General features: G+C 42.0%; 1 protein-coding gene across 1 annotated transcript in view; it reads left to right on the top strand.

Moving 5' to 3' along the window:
- Window positions 1-15,273, top strand: part of fat4 (FAT atypical cadherin 4) — a 323,488-nt gene extending 308,215 nt beyond the window's left edge. Inside the window, exons 16-18 of the mRNA XM_078211165.1 lie at window positions 2,059-2,276; window positions 3,826-4,087; window positions 12,363-15,273. Coding sequence (XP_078067291.1) covers window positions 2,059-2,276; window positions 3,826-4,087; window positions 12,363-14,254 — 2,372 coding nt within the window. The 3' untranslated portion in view covers window positions 14,255-15,273. The remainder of the gene's footprint in view (window positions 1-2,058; window positions 2,277-3,825; window positions 4,088-12,362) is intronic.
- Window positions 15,274-16,510: the final 1,237 nt, after the last annotated feature.

Raw genomic sequence — 16,510 nt, 5'->3', positions numbered from 1 at the left:
TTGCTACCAAATAAACCTGTTGGACTTTAACCTGGTGTTGTGAGACTTCTTACTGTGTTTATCCCAGTCCAACGCTGGCATCCCCACATCCTTAATGGGAGCAGGAAGGCTTTTCATGAGGTAGCAGATGAGATTTTTAATAGCAGGAAGAATATAACTATTTAATAAAACTTGTGTTCTGCACATCAATCTGAGTTACTGGTCTGAATTAGAAATGAAGAAGCTGCCCGTTATTGCAAAGTTGTGTGTTTTCACAGATGGACAGTTAAACTCTTAATATGTTATCAACTGAAAAGAAAATATATTGGGGATAGATCAAGCCTCAGTTTTACAGCATGAGGCACTGGATGTCGAGCAGGCTGGTCTCAATATCCCAGGAGGCTGGGGATCTTCCCATTGGGTGTTTCACTGTGAACTGATAAGTTTATTATCACATGCCTTACTGCAGTTGAACCTAACAATTGGTACGAATTGACTCAGTAATGCAAAACGTTTGGAGATGTATGATTGGCCACTGTGAGGCCCCACTGTTTCTACTAACTTTATAGGATGACAATAATAAGCTGAAACGTTTCATCACCATTGTATATTTTTGTTCAGTGGTTCTAGATTACACAAAATGAAAGCTTTGATTCAGATTCAACAAATAAATGCAGAATGGACATAATGTAGGAGTCATTGTGAGAACTATGATCATGTCAAGCTATCAAGAGTAACACTAGGTTACAATATCATTTTCATCACATTACGAAGTATTTGTTTTTAATTATTTATTTTCTATGCTGCAAAGTATTCAGTCTTGTCAAAGTATGCAGTATATCAGGCTGAAAGTGAGGACAGGTGACCAGTCTAGTGGTTCACTCGTTCCCTTCAGAAACTAACTATTAAACAGTACTGAGGTTGGAATTTTCCAACACCCCCCCCCCCACCCCCCCAGGTTCCCCACTACGGGCTCACCTGCAGTGGAGGTGCTCGCCATTAACCAGGATCTTCCAGTCCCACCGAAGTCAATGGCAATTTGCATGGCTCACGCAGCCCATTGCTGGGGAACCTGGAGGTCAACTTCGGCAGGAGCGGAAAATCCTGCCCTGACTCTCCCTTCAGGTTTTTTTCTTCACAAAGTAAATTGACTGGCAGTGAAGTGCACGAGTATAAATTTCAGCACAGAAAGAGGCTGTTGAGCCCACCATTACTGTGCTAGTACCTGCTCAACACTATAGCTAATTAGTCCTATTTCCCTTCCCGCATTCCCTTTTTATTTTGTGCTTTCAAGAATTTAATTCCCTTGTAAATATCAGTGCTTGAATCAGAAGTCATTCAAAGTAATATGTTTATTATTTCAGTAATTTGAATTAACTAATCTCTTCTAAATATCCCCTTTATTTATTCATATGAACTCTTCCCAATTCACCTGTCAATAGAAATGATCCTTCACTGTTTGTCATTTCAAACCCTCTCAAATCATGCAACATTTTTGTTAGATAATCCTTTAATTTTCTCTGTCTAATGAAAACAAAATTAATATTGACTGTTGCGTTGCGTAATTTGGTATTTTTAAATATAATTATCAATTCCACATCATTGACAATTAACCAATTATAATTCCTTGATTGGCAACATTCACTCCCTCCACCACCAACAAACAGTGGCAGCAGTGTGTACCATCTACAAAATGCACTGCGGCAACTCACCAGGCCTTCCAAACCCACGACTGTTACCACCTGGAAGGACAAGGGCAGCAGACACATGGGAATACCACTGACTGGAAATTTCCCTCCACGTCACTCGCCGTCTTGACTTGGAAATATAGCACCATTCCTTCATTGTCGGTTGGTCAAAATCCTGAAACTCCTTGCCTAGCAGCACTGTGAATATACCTACACCACAGGGACTGAAGCAGGTCAAGAAGGCTGCTCACTTCAACCTTCTCGAAGGCAATAAATGCTGGCCTAGCCAGCAATGCCCACACCTACATCAATTATAAAAAGTTGACTTTGTAAATTCTTTCAAATGTTTTAAAGTTGATATTCATTCTGGTCAAAAATATGATTCTTCTAGTGGTCAGCGTGGACACTGCATTGTCACTGGATGGTAGGGGACGCCTGGACTATATGATTAATCAGAATCAGAAGCGGGACTATTTAGTAAAGCAGAGGTTGAAAGGGCAGCCTCCAGATCCTGTGAGTGCAAACAGCCTGGACATAAAGTTCAGAACAAGAAGCAAAAATGGCATTTTAATTCACATCCAGGAAAACAGCAATTATACTACTGTGAAGGTAAGATTAAAGCTAGTTTTAGATGATTTGATTAGACTGCATGCACTGCTATGGTTTTAATCATTGTTCCCATCACCCATATCCTTTCTTCATGAAGTATTGGTCACACTGCTGGGAGGTTTTAACTAGTGCTAGGCATTGTGCCAAAAATATCCTTCATCTTAACTCTTGCCAGCGTTTTGTAGGGTAAATGATGGGCTCCCCAGTCTTAGCTCCATAAGCCACGATCGTGCAAAGTGATCAAGAATGGGAGAACAGTGCATTTTGTTTATAGCTAAACAGCTAAAAAGCAAACAAACAGTCCTGCAAAAGCTATGCCTGGTGCTTAAAACAAAACAATGTTTACAGTTGAAATATCAAGTGAGCAAGCTCATTTACGATAGATCCCTTCATCATTCAGGAGAGATTCACAAAAAACAGGGAATCTGAATAAAAACAGAAAATGCTAGAAATATATAGATCAATCAGCAACTGAAAAGAGAAAGGGCAGATTAATCTTTTGGTGGAAACCTAATGAAGGATTGTGCATCTTTAACATCTCTTCTCTGTAAAAGTTTTTTCCAGATGTACTTATGTTCTGTCGCAATTTTCAAAATATCTTCTTGACTTTTGGAGTTTTCGAACATATCACATCTCATTCCCTTACTATTGGAGCATTCACCCTCAGTATGATGGATAGAGTATAGATCTTCAGTTGCTATTACTGGAACCAGTTACCTTTCATGGGACTATCTGTAATGAAAGATCATGTAAAATAAAGTAAAATAATAATACAAATTTTTATAATTAAAAATAGACTTGCTATTCCTTGCACACAAAGAACAAAAATGTTACAGCTGTTTTTGTCCATAAATCTTTCTGAATAAGACGGTTTCATTTTTCAATGGCAAAGTTCATATTGTGCACAAAGTACTGCATGTACACTTGAAGTAACCCAAGGAGTTAAATGGCCCTTCAGATATATGTAAATGATACGGCCATCCGCGCAGTCAGATGGTTATTAATGAAGACAGGCTGGTGTACAAAGGGAACCTGATATTAGAACATTCAGGGAGGTTGCATACCATCACTTTGTGTCAGGCAAAAGTAAATGATGAAATTTGACGTATTTGTTTTTCTATAGAGTGATCTGACCCAACACTACTTAAAAACTGCATGTCGCAAATCTTATGAAGACTTCTGCATATTTGACATAGCAGTTTGACTTAATAGGCGTTCTTTTTTTTCTTAAATTGAAAATGGCATAAATCCAAATGGTCAAAGCATTTATTCGCTTTTGAAGAATTTAACTGTATTTCATATTGCAGTTGTACATACATATGGTTCTAATACTGTGGATATTTATTGTATTATGGGAGAATCATTTAAAAGGATTTGCAATGTGAGCAAAGATCTCAATGTAGAATTAACTGGTGAACCTGATATCCTAATGAGCACCAAAATGATCACATGAATTCAGCAGTTTTTACTTTGAGTCTGCCTCTGCCATCATTTGCTTCAAGTATAATGAGCTAACAGCCAGGAGTTTTTTTAATTCTTTTTCCTATAGGTGAAAAACGGGAAAATACATTACACCTCTGATGCTGGGGTTGGTGGCAAAGTAGAAAGGAATATTCCGGAGATTTCTGTATCAGATGGCCAATGGCATACTATCGTGATTGAGAAAAATGGATCCATTACCACCTTTTCAGTTGACAGGATTCATACCAGAGAAATCCGTCATAACACCCAGGATTTCGGAGGAATGAATGTTCTCACTGTTTCCCTTGGGGGCGTACCTCCTGGGCCAAATCACCAAAGCATTGATCGAGGTTGGTAGTTACATACCTGAGCTATTAGACTACTTGCATGCATCTTCTGGTTTAGCATGAAACGTTATTATAACTCATTTTTCATTCACCGAGTTCTCAGAAACTGAGGATGAATTGTGAAAACACTTGGATGGATAGATACGAAATTCTGCTTGGTACTCCAGTTGTTACCACACTACAAGGACCAGGGACTCTCAAAGCAGAATTTTCCCTCGGGAGATTAAAAGCTGGGCCCTGGAAGAATAGGAAGAGAGAGTTTGAAAATGTCTTTATACAGAGAATTTTGGAATAGAGCCTGCCTTGCCTTAGAGGGAGGTTGAGGCAGAGACCATTTCATTACAGATATGTAAGGAGTTTTAGGAAAGGAATACCACAGGATTGTACCAAGCCAGTTGAAGATATAGTCACAAAGGTTGGGGTGTACAAACAACAAAAGTTGAAGAACTGGAGACCAGAAGTTGCAGCCAGTGGAGGGGTGAGACCATAAAAAGGGCTTCAAACATTAGAATTTTTAATTTGAGGAGCTGGAGGACGAGGAGACTGAGCAGGAATTGGTGCAGGAAAGGACAAATAAGTAGAGTTGTGGATGAACTGAAAGGTGATGGCAGGGAGGATGACTAGGAAGGAATTGGAATAGCAGTTGGTTGTGTGGTACTATACCTACGAATCCTTGATGCTGACAATACAGAGCGGGAACTATAGCAGGGCGCAATTCTACTGACCGCCCACAGCACATGCCACTATGATTTTTATGGGCAATAAATGCTGGCCAGCCAGCGATGCCCACGTCCCACAAATGAATTTTTTTTTAAACTGGGCGGACTTGGGTCAGGCAAGGCGAGGGAAGGGAAGAAATCCTTTGCAGGTACTCTGGGTCCACTGAATGCATCCTGTAAGATTATCTCTCAATTTAACCCTCCGCCCACCCTCTTTACCCTTCTTACTGACCCCGGACTTGCTTGGACATTTCAGCATGGCGGGGTGGGTATCCACAGCAACAAGGATTGCCTTGTTTAGTGCGATCGGCTGTTATCCAGTTCACTTGGTAATACTGGAGATCACAAACAAGTTCAACATAAGACAGCAACACCACTCTCCAGGAGGTGCCGCAGCTATTTTGTTTACCTCATCCAGACATCGCTATGTGCAAATTGTTTTTTTGTCTGTTAAACAAAAATATCAGAATTTTCCAGCCCCACAGGGGAGTTGGCTCCCCATTGGCCACCGGCAGGATCTTCTGGTCCTGCCAAAGTCGATGGCAATAGTGGGTGGGTAGGTGATGGGGGAGCGTAAGATCCAGCTCTTTTCTACAAAGTGAAACCTGCACCACTTGAGCAGGGATTATGTTCAATGAAATGGACAATTACCAATGAACTACAGGGTACATTGTATTCAGGGTCACATGGAATATCTGAAACAATCTCCTGTCTACTTCGAAAAGCAGTAATTACCACACTATCAGACCCTCATGTCAAATTAAAATTCATAGTTTATTAAATATACTTATAAAAATAATTGCACAAAAACCATAAAGGCTATATGTTGAAAGTACAATGCCAGACTTAGCTGATAAATGTTATATGGAAGATGACTCACGTGGAGCTCCTCTTAAAGGCCTCACTGTGTTAAGGCAGTACAAAGCAGGGAACTGAAAACCAGAAAAGGCCATAAATTATCCCAGTTAACCTCTATACGATATAATGGCGGGGCTTATATCGTCTGTTTACTGTTGACACCTGCTGGTCATTTAAGTCACATCTTGTTCAATTCCGGCACATCTGTTAATGTTTTTGAACAATATACAACCTGAACAACTTTTAGAACAAAGCTTCCTTGATGGTTCAGCCATTTAGAATTTGATGTATTCATCTGTATTCTTGCATTATGTAACGCTTGCCGACAATTGAAACCATTCCTACGTCTGACTGGTAGAAGTTGGAGACTGGAGGCTTAATTTTCCTCATCAGTGGATTTAGCACACTACAACTGTTGTTCAACCTGCTGCTATTATACTCCCAAGAACCAAGCCAGCTTTTTTATTGAGGAGCTCGAGACACCAATTGTGCTTTTGATAGGCAGTGTGGATCAGTGGAGAGGACAAAATACAGTGCTGCTGTTGAAGGGAGGCCATTGCTCAAAGCAATGCCTGAGGCGGGAGCTTCTTCACAAGATTAAAGGTGTCTAAATTGGACATTCCTCAAAAATGGATGCGGTATTACAATATGTTTTAAAGCCTCCTTCTTCCCTTCTCCCGCAATGCTTCAGGCACAGTCAGCATGCCAGCATTGTACTGCCTGCTGATTTGCATGGTTAGCGTATGCAGTCAGTGCTAAATTCACCATTGAGTAGCTGTATGAGTCAGCTGTGGGCTCCGGTTCATAGAGACTAGCACAACTTGAAGCCCACCTTCATTACCTCAAGCCAATCTGCACTTAAGGGAGCTGCATTGTGGTTGGAACAGATGCTGGAACCTTTTGTGGAATAGAGCCAGAATAGGAAGAGGAAATAATAATGGCACCATGGGGTGAAAGTGTGTTCCAAGGACCTGCGATGCTGCACTGGAGACCCTTAGTGCAGGTGATGGAGAAAAGGAGAGATGTGATCTATCCACAGCAATGAATAAAAAATATCCTATCAAGCGCAACTCACGCTTAACATCCATAGCTTCACCTCCCCCTAACACATTTAGCACTGCAGCAAGCTTCACACCCACACCTCACATCTTGCACACATGGCAAGCTATTCAGCCATAATAGCCACATTATCTAAACACATTGCCCCGCAATCACTGACACACTTTTAGGACAAGATGGTGAATATCCAGAGGCAGCAGAGACTAATGAGGTGGGTAGGACTGGCAAAGTTGTTTGGCTCCAATGGAGGAGAGGGTGGTCACCATCGTTGTAGCAGCCAGCTATGAGGCCATGGCAAGCAGCGAGCCTGAAAGCACTGAAGATGACGGAATCTTCATAGATGATTCTCCTTCTCACATCCCACTTCCTGATGATCCCATAATGTCTTCTAATTGACAAGTTTCAGATGGTGTGAGCATGCACCTCTGGCTTTTGTGCCCACCTCATCACAACACTGTTCTTGTGCCTTTTGCCTTTGAGTTAAGACTGTAAGATATCCAAGAACTGCAACCCTAACTATGGTGGAAGAGAAAGTAGTGATGCCGAAGAAACACAGTCACTCACTCGGTGCCACCAGCGCAGATCCTGACACTGTGCATACTTTCATGGATAGCGTTGAGAGGGGGAACCTGCACATGGTGAGACAGTGGGCAGGAGATATGAGTAGTGCTGGTGCCAGCTTGCTGGAGGGTGCGGTCGCTCACAAATCCTGCTGCAGCAGAGTCAGTTATGGACTTCGATGGACAGCATTCAGAAGGAGGTTAAAGATGCACATAATGAAACACTTGGTGCATTGACAGGCCTGGCAGAAAGCCTGCATGCAAGATGTAGGAGCATAGAGGAGTCGGCACCAATTTGTCAGACGGTTTTTCACAGCACTTGGAGCCCAACCGTTCGGGTGTGGAAATGATAGCCAACTCCACGATATAGCTTCTGGTGGTCAATATCTCAGCTTCCATCGGCAGCACGAACAAGAGTAACTCTGCTCACTCAGTCAGTCAGCTTGTACTCCAAGGATAATGTCTACACCGATGTCTGGCAGTAAATAGTTTCTGCAAACTCAGGGCAAAGTCATTCAGCACATGCCAAACCGCTCCCTGTGGACATTAGCAACTTGAAAAAAAACCTCTAGAAACCAGAAAACATTTCCACAATCGCAGCAACAGTCAGTAGAAATCAATCAGCAACTAACCTAAAAGGGTTTGATGATTCCTTTACATAGCACTGCTGGGGTGTCCTTCCAGCTACTGCTGGGGTGTTCAGCTGTACATGTTCGTGATGGCGTTAGCTGGAGCACTCAGCTCCAAAATGGCAGCACTGCTGTTAAATCAGTGTCTATTCTTCAAACTTCAGTTGGAAACTCCCACCCGAATCCCAATGCTCTCACCAAAATGACATCCATCATGGCTCAGTCCGTGCACACTGCAGATGCCATTTTAATGCCAAATTGCCACTCGTAGCACTGAAAAACCAGGCTCTTCAGTTGAAATGTTACTATCTGTACACCAGCAAAGAATGGATCAACTATTAGGACTCAAGGGACGGAGTACCACGAGGAATGCACTAGGCCTAGATTCCAAACAGTGACCTGCTGTCAGCATCCCCCGATAGTTCACCTAACTGCCAGGGCTGAGAAGGTAACAGGACACAGTGCACTGTTGCAAACATGTTTCCCCAGTAAATATCTTTCACACACCCCCCACTTTCCTGAAAGTATTCCTTTACTTCCAGCTGAACACATAGGAAATGAGTGGAAAACACATCCAATAGTTGTTTCATTGCCAGCACCTGTGACTAATCCTATTAAGAATTCTTTCTGAAATCCAGGTTGCATTCTATTTGATTGGATGCAGAGTGCCATCAAACTCTTTATTTTTCTTAAAGGGAAATGGACCTCGACCAGAAAGAAATAATGCTACCTCGATTCCTTCCTGCTGCTATACATTAGTCGTGGGGAATGGCTGAATATCAGCAAGCAACTGAGTTCATTTTGATGCCAAAAGGGAACCGTAATGGCAAGACTCATTTGGCAGCGGGTTCAAATCTTAATCAGCTCAAGGTCTCCTTTATGAGCTGTATGCACATCTGTCTGACAGCTGACACAGCTCAGCAATTGTTTCATGAGCAAAGCGCGGCCTTCTCATTGCTGAGGAATCACAGGGAAGTAGCTCCTCTGCATCTGGAGGTAGGGAGGTGTAGGTAATGGCGGGAGCCAGAGGTTGTGAAGTCTGCCACCTACAGGTCATCTTCCTGAATCTACTTCCTCTCCCACCTCAAAGCGGGGGAGGTCTAATAATGATTCCATTGGTTCTTGAGGCCCACTCCACGAGGTTAACATAAAACAGAAATCTTAAAATACAAAAAAAGGTTTCTTGTGTATTCTTTCAACACATTTAAGGAACTTTCAAAAAGTTAAAGCAACAATGAAAAAAAATTAAGAAAACTTGTAAATAAATGAAAGGAAATTGCAAAAGACTCTTTTGAAACCTGAAAAGTGATATAAAAATCCAGGTCAAAGTGGCAGAAGTGTTGTTCTGCATGAAATCCATCCCACACATCTTGATTCATGCACGCACAGAGTGAAAAGTTCAATGGCCAAAGATGTCTGCCCTCTACAGTGACAGAGAGAGTTTTTGCTGGCTGCTTCTACATTGGAACACCACATCTGACCACCCCCCCTTTCCCCCCACCACTACCAGCACCGCCACTCAGCCGTTTTCTGTCGACCATCCTTGTTACACTCAAAATTGAGTGGTCCAAAGGAACAACATTCAGACTCTCATATAAGATGCTAAAAGCCCTTTGAAGGACCAGTCTTTTTCACGTGCATTCTCACAGACAGCCAGACTCCATTTTGAAGCAATAGGAGTCCGCTTCCATCTTAAATTCAGAATTGATTAATACAAAAGAAAGGCTCTGAGGGTAATTTTAATGTAATGTTGTGATACAAAATGGGTGACAGCAAATCGGCAGCCTGTTTTGCATCTCTCTCACTTTTGGTAATAAAAATCAGGGGAGATGTCAAACATCTGATTTGCTACCACCCCTTTTACATTTTTCTACAAAAATGTTTCCCCGTTACTCCCAGAACAAAATCTCTATTGTCAGTGTAAACGGAGCAGGAATACAGTTAGTATTGGCATATTTGATATGCAGCTGCCAACATATTCACCAACAATTCTGTCTCTCTTTGTTTCATGTCTCCAAGCACACTCCCCCCCCCCCCCCCCCTTAGTGGGGAAGCGCTGGAAGGATTATTAGACTGATTATGGATTACGTCATTAAAGCTCCTTCTGTGATCAATAAGTCTTGGAATATGACTTGAACTCAGAGCTCTGACTTGGGGGCAAGGGCACGACCTACCGAACCACAAGACCCCAATTCTCCTGGCACATTATGAGGACACACTGAGAGCAGCATTACAATATTGAGGTCATACACAGGTGCAAGATATAATAATCTCATCAGAGCTTCATACATGCATGTCAGCCTCCATTTGCACATGTTTCCACGTATTAATTACTGTTTAGCAAGCATGAAAAATGACCACTGGATGAAGGTGTTATTGGGATGTTGCACCTGTTTGCTCCCAGGAACAAGTCTATAAGTGTGGGTGCAAGTTGCTTTTGTTAGTGCTAATTATTCACCAAATAGCATCAGATTAGCATATGAGCTACCTTTCAGTCCTAAATCCAGTGTTAATTATATGCACCAGTAATTAGTTTACCATTGTTCTTCCTGGGACAAAGATTTCTACACAAACATGATTAAAAGAAAGAGGGGGGAAAGTCCTAAAAATCTGGAAACTAGAGTAGAAAATGCCAGGGTTACAAACAATAGGTTGATCAGCAACTGTAAACATAGACAAAAGCTTTGTGAGTTTAACAGTCTTAAACTGGCTCAGGGCCTGGGAAGTGTATAGACTAGATGGACCAGCAGGTTTTGTTCTGTCCATCATAAGGAGTTATAAAGGAAAAAAAGTGAAAACTGATGAATAATTAACGCAGTTAATTAATAATTAACCCCAATGGAGCAATGAATAGCATCAGCAGCCAAGAAGGAAGTGAAAACAGCACTAAAATGGAGGGAATGAAATGGGAATTGGAGGGAAAACAGGCAGGGACATGGGGAAGACAGTGAAGTTGCCAAAATCAGTATTCATGCCCGATTGCAGATTTGCAAAGCATATTTTCTTTGAGGGAACCCTTTTTATTTAGTGAGTGATACCTTCTGTTGTCTTTCTCCTATTAATATTTCCTTTGATCATTCTTGTCGACATACAAATTGTTCTGTTATAAATAAATGAAATACTTCTTTCACTAAATGTTTTGAGTATTAATCGTTTCCATAGCAGCTATTGTATATTAATGGCATATTTCCAACAGCTGTTTTTATTTTATTTTGAAATGCAACATTTTTGTGTCTTATTGCATGAGCTTAGATGGTATAAGTTACCAGATATTTAATTTTTATTAAATGGCTTTTTTTCTCTTTGGGGCTATAGTGTAGTCTCTGGAGAAGGCCTCTGGGAGGTGATTAGGGACTGAGTGCAATATTAACATGTTAGTTGCAGTATTAACTGTTATGTGTAAATGTTGTGAATCTATGATAATCACAGAAATAAATACAGGGGATAGCTGCATTCCAACCTGTACCGCTCATGGTTTAATGGACGCATTGAGGAAGTCGCTGTGGCAGCACTGTTTAACATGCAAATTGTATTTGCGATCCTGACATGAGTTGACTTCTGTTGAAATATTTAATCGAGGATCCTGCCTATTTCCAGCAGGAATGCTGGTTGTCAAATTTGAGCCCTGGGTAATGGGACAAAATCAGGGCTGTAATCTCAGGCCAATTGGAGGTCAAGGTCACTGTCACACTTTTAAACATTTATCGGTGGTGTAGAATCATACAGTGCGGAAGAGACCCGTCGGCCAATGGAGTCGGCACTGACATGTGAGAAACACCTGAACTCCCACCTAATCCCATTTACCAGCACTTGGCCCATAGCCTTGAATGGTATGACGTGTCAGGTGCTCAACCAGCTGTTTTTTAAAGGATGTGAAGCATCCTGCCTCTCACCACCCTCCCAGGCAGTGCATTCTGGGTAAAATGGTTTTTTTCTCACATCCCCCCAACCTCCTGCTCCTCACCTTGAAATTGTGTCCCCTCTGACCCATCAAGTAAGGAGAGCAATGGCTCCCTATCCACTCTGTCCATGCCCCTCATAATCTTGTACACCTCAATCAGGTCGCCCCTCAGTCTTCTCTGCTCCAGCAAAAACAACCCAAGCCTATCCAACCTCTTCATAATTTAACTGTTCCCTCCCAGGCATCTGACGATACGAACAGCAAAAGAAGGAACCAAGCCCCAAGATTAAGATGGCAGCTAAATAACTCACAAGTTTGAATATTTGTGGTGGCACAGTTGAAACACCTCTCCCTATCATGGATGTTTGGTATAGGACATGTTTATTTAGTACAGAAAACACGTCGGTCAGCTACTGTAAAGCTCAGGGTCACCAGCACAGGAAATCTAAGACTGGTAATTCTTTAACAAACAGGGGAAAAAAGATTTTAGTATTTTTGTACAAATTTGACTGGAAATTATTTGTGACATGTTATCTTTTTATTGTTTTCCAGATTTTGATGGCTGTATCTCCTATATAACTTACAATGGAGAAACACTGCCTTTCACTGGACAGCACAGGGATGTTACAATATCGAAAAGCAACCCTTCTGTTAAGATAGGATGTAGAGGTCCTAATGTATGTTCGAGCGACACATGCTCAGGTGGGCTAATGTGTGTGAACCAGTGGTATGCTTATGATTGTGTCCCACCTGGAGAATGTGCTTCCAGTCCTTGTCAGAATGGAGGGAGCTGTGAGCCTCTTCCAAAGTCTGGATTTACCTGCGCATGTCCTGAACTCTACACCGGTAAAACATGTGAGACTGTAGTGGTGTGTGTCGGTGTTCAGTGTCCCCAAGGAACAATTTGCAAAGCTGGAGTGAATAAAGGATACACCTGCAGTCCAAAGCCACAAGTGGAGGAGCTTTCTTTGCCTCTCTGGGCTGTGCCTGCGATAGTTGGCAGCTGTGCCACATTCCTTGCTCTAATTGTTCTCGGTCTGATCGTGTGTAACCAGTGCAGAGGTAGAAAGGCAAAAGTACAAAATGACGGGAAGACAAAGAAGAAGAAAGAGAAAAAGAAAAAAGGCAGCGAGAATGAAGGATTTGACGATCCAGATAACCTCCCTCCATATGATGAGGAACTGACTGTGAGGAAGCAACCTGAAGGAGTTCCAAAACCTGATATAATTGAAAGGGAAAATCCATACTTGATCTTTGATGAGACAGACATCCCACACGCAACAGATACATTGCCAAGTGGGCAACCGTGTATCGGGCCTGAAACAGAGCTTGAACATTATGACATAGAAAATGCCAGCAGTATTGCTCCATCAGATGCAGACATCATACAGCACTATAAACATTTCCGTAGTCACACCCCTAAATTTTCCATTCAAAGACACAGTCCACTGGGTTTTGCCCGACAATCTCCTCTCCCACTAGGAGCCAGCAGTTTAAGCTATCAGCCTTCCTATAGTCAAGGACTGAGAACGACCCCACTGAGTCACAGCAACTGCCAGAATCCTAACCCACTCTCTCGTCATAGTCCTGCCCCATTCTCAAAGCCAGGATCTTTTTACCGCAATAGTCCAGCAAGAGATTTGCACCTTTCGAGGAGGGAAGGGAGCCCTATTGATATACATTCGGATATTTGCCAGCCTGGCATATTTAATTACGCTTCACGACTTGGAAGGAGAAGCAAAAGCCCCCAGACCATGACAGGTCATAGTCATGGCTCAAGGCCAGGCAGCCGCCTAAAACAGCCTATTGAGCAGATCCCTATGGAGACCACACCTCCAGTAGGATTGTCCATCGAAGAGGTTGAGAGACTCAATACTCCTCGTCCTAGAAACCCAAGTATCTGTAGTGCAGATCATGGACGCTCATCCTCAGATGATGATTGTAGAAGACCTCTTTCCAGAATGAGGAACCCAGCCGATGGTACGCCTGCCCCTGAATCATCTTCAGATAGTGACTCACATGAGTCCTTCACCTGCTCTGAGTTTGAGTATGACAGGGACAAACCTGCAGTGTACACTTCACGCATGCCAAAATTGTCTCAAGTCAATGAATCTGATGCAGATGACGAAGACAATTATGGTGGCAAACTGAAGCCACGGAGATATCATGGTCGAAGGGCTGAAGGGAGCTCTGCAGTCCTGCAGTCAAGTCACGAAGACTATAAGACACAACCCAAGCTCGGGCCACATGGAGCTGTGACAGGAGCGTTTAACTGGGACAGTCTATTAAATTGGGGTCCTGGTTTTGGGAATTATGTGGATGTGTTCAAAGATCTCGCGTCACTTCCAGAAAATGCAACAACAGAGGCAAAAGAGGAAGCATTAAACAATGTTGCACAAAGTGCAGCTCCTTCTAACGATGCAGAAGCAGAAGAATATGTATAGATATAATTTATATAGACTGTTAACTTTAATACATTAATAACTGCGATTCACTGTCAATGGACAGCTGTGTAATGGAACCCACTCAGAATCACACCCTGCCTCTCGTCAGTATTGCCACATGCAGTGGCCCATAATTTTCTGCTGAAGAAGAATTTGGTTCTTAAATGAACGTTGTCTTTCAGGGTTCCATTGTGTTTGCAGCAGAAGAAGAACTGTTACATAAAAGCACATGAGGATCACAGTGATGTTTGTGTTCCGCAGTTGCGGAATATTTTTCCTGACTTTTCTTTTTCAGAACTGAAAACATGTGTGTTTGATCTATTTGAGCACAGTGTGTTTATTATTCAGCCACTGGCACTGCAACAGCACACAAGTTGGCCAGCAATTTAAACAGTTGTGCCAATGTTGGGAGAGTGCTTCAGAACTGCCCTGGTGTAGATTTTTTCTCCGCCTCCCATTCCCCCCGCCCTGCCCCCACACCCCCACGATAAGTTAGTCTGTTTTTTTTCCAATGGGTGCAATTTATTCTGTCGTAAGTAAATGTATGAGCACCCAATAGAACTATGTGAACTGTTCAGTCTAGGAAAAAGATTCATTTTGTAATGTTATCATTAGAAAGTACTGTTCTCACTTGCTCGATAAGCAGTGTTACCCTTCACTGTTTGGTATGGGGCCAATATGAGGGAAAACTTAAAAAATATCTGGCCTAGTTTGGCATAGAGCTAACCTTCGAAATTCTGGTGCAAACTTTCAGTTGTTTTCTATGTCCTATTTCCAGGATTCTTACTTTTATACCATTTTAGTAACTTTAAAAAAGACAGCTCTGTTTGTTACTGATGATATTTTCTTACAAAGTTTTTTTAAAAATGGTTCATGTTTCTTACTTTCAGGGAAGGTAAGATTGAGTACTTTCTGCATTTGTTACTTATGTAACACCAGTATTTTTTTCATTTTTGATATAAGTGTAACATACTGTATCCTTTGTACACATAAATGCCAAATATAGAAATAAACTATTTATTTACAAAAAAAACTCTTCAAATGATATCTTGGTTTTTAAATACTCTTCTAATCTATTTGCCTGAGCTAAGTGAAATCTGGGGACTCTCGTTCATCAGATTGTCCTTTCGCTCTGAACTTTGATCCGGCAAAGATTGAAACTACTCTATCTGTACCCCTCACAATTTTGCATACCGCAATCATGTCTCCCCTCAATCTTCTCTGTTCCAAGGAAAACAGCCCCAAGCTTTCCAATATCTCCTAGTAGCTACATTTCTCCAGCCCAGGCAACATTCTAGTAAATCTTCTCTGCTCCCTCTCTCCAGAGCACTTGCGTCCTTTCTGTAATGTGACCAGAACTGCACACAATACTCTAGTTGTGCCCTCACCAGCATCTTGTGCAGTTTCATCATTATATCCCTACTTTTGTATTCTGTACCTCAAAGAAGGAGAGCATTCCATATGTCTTCTTTACAACCTTATCTACCTCTACTGCTACCTTTAGGGACATGTGTATTCGCACGCCAAGATCTCTCATCTAATGTACCCTCTCAGTATATTCCCATTTATTGTGCATTTCCTTTTACTGTTCGAGCTCCCTAAATGCATTATCTCACACTTAGTAGAGTTGAACTCCATCTGCCACTTTCCTGCCCACTCCACCAACCCGTCTATATCATTTTGGAGGCTTACAGCTATCCTCTTACACTATCCACTACATGGCCAATTTTTGTGTCGTCTGCAAATTTCCCAGTCATGCCCCCCATGTTCAAGTCCAAATTGTTCATATATAAAACAGACAGCAGGGATCCCAACACTGAGTCCTGTGGAACACCACTCGAAACAGCTTCCTGTTCACAAAGGCAGCCATCGACCATCACCTTTTGTTTCCTGTTACTAAGCCAACGTTGGATCCAATTCGTCACATTACCCTGTATCCTATTGGAATTTACATTTTTGATAATTTGCCATCTGGGATCTTGTCAAATGCCTTACTAAAATCCATGTAGACAACATCCACTGCATTACTCTCATCAACCCTCCTTGTCACTTCCTCAAAGAATTCAATCAAATTTGTAAGGCATGACCTTCCCTTAACAAAGCCATGCTGACTTTCCCTGACTAGTCCATGCCTTTCTAAGTGACAGTTTATCCGATCTCTTTGGATTGATTCTAACAATTTGCCCACCACCAAATTAAGACTAATTGGCTATAATTGTTTGGCATTTCCTTCATATCCTTTTTAAAGGATGGAAC

The sequence above is a fragment of the Mustelus asterias genome, chromosome 1 (assembly GCF_964213995.1).
Source record: "Mustelus asterias chromosome 1, sMusAst1.hap1.1, whole genome shotgun sequence".
In the NCBI taxonomy this organism is placed as follows: Eukaryota; Metazoa; Chordata; class Chondrichthyes; order Carcharhiniformes; family Triakidae; genus Mustelus; species Mustelus asterias.
This window is presented reverse-complemented; position numbering and strand designations above follow the sequence as displayed.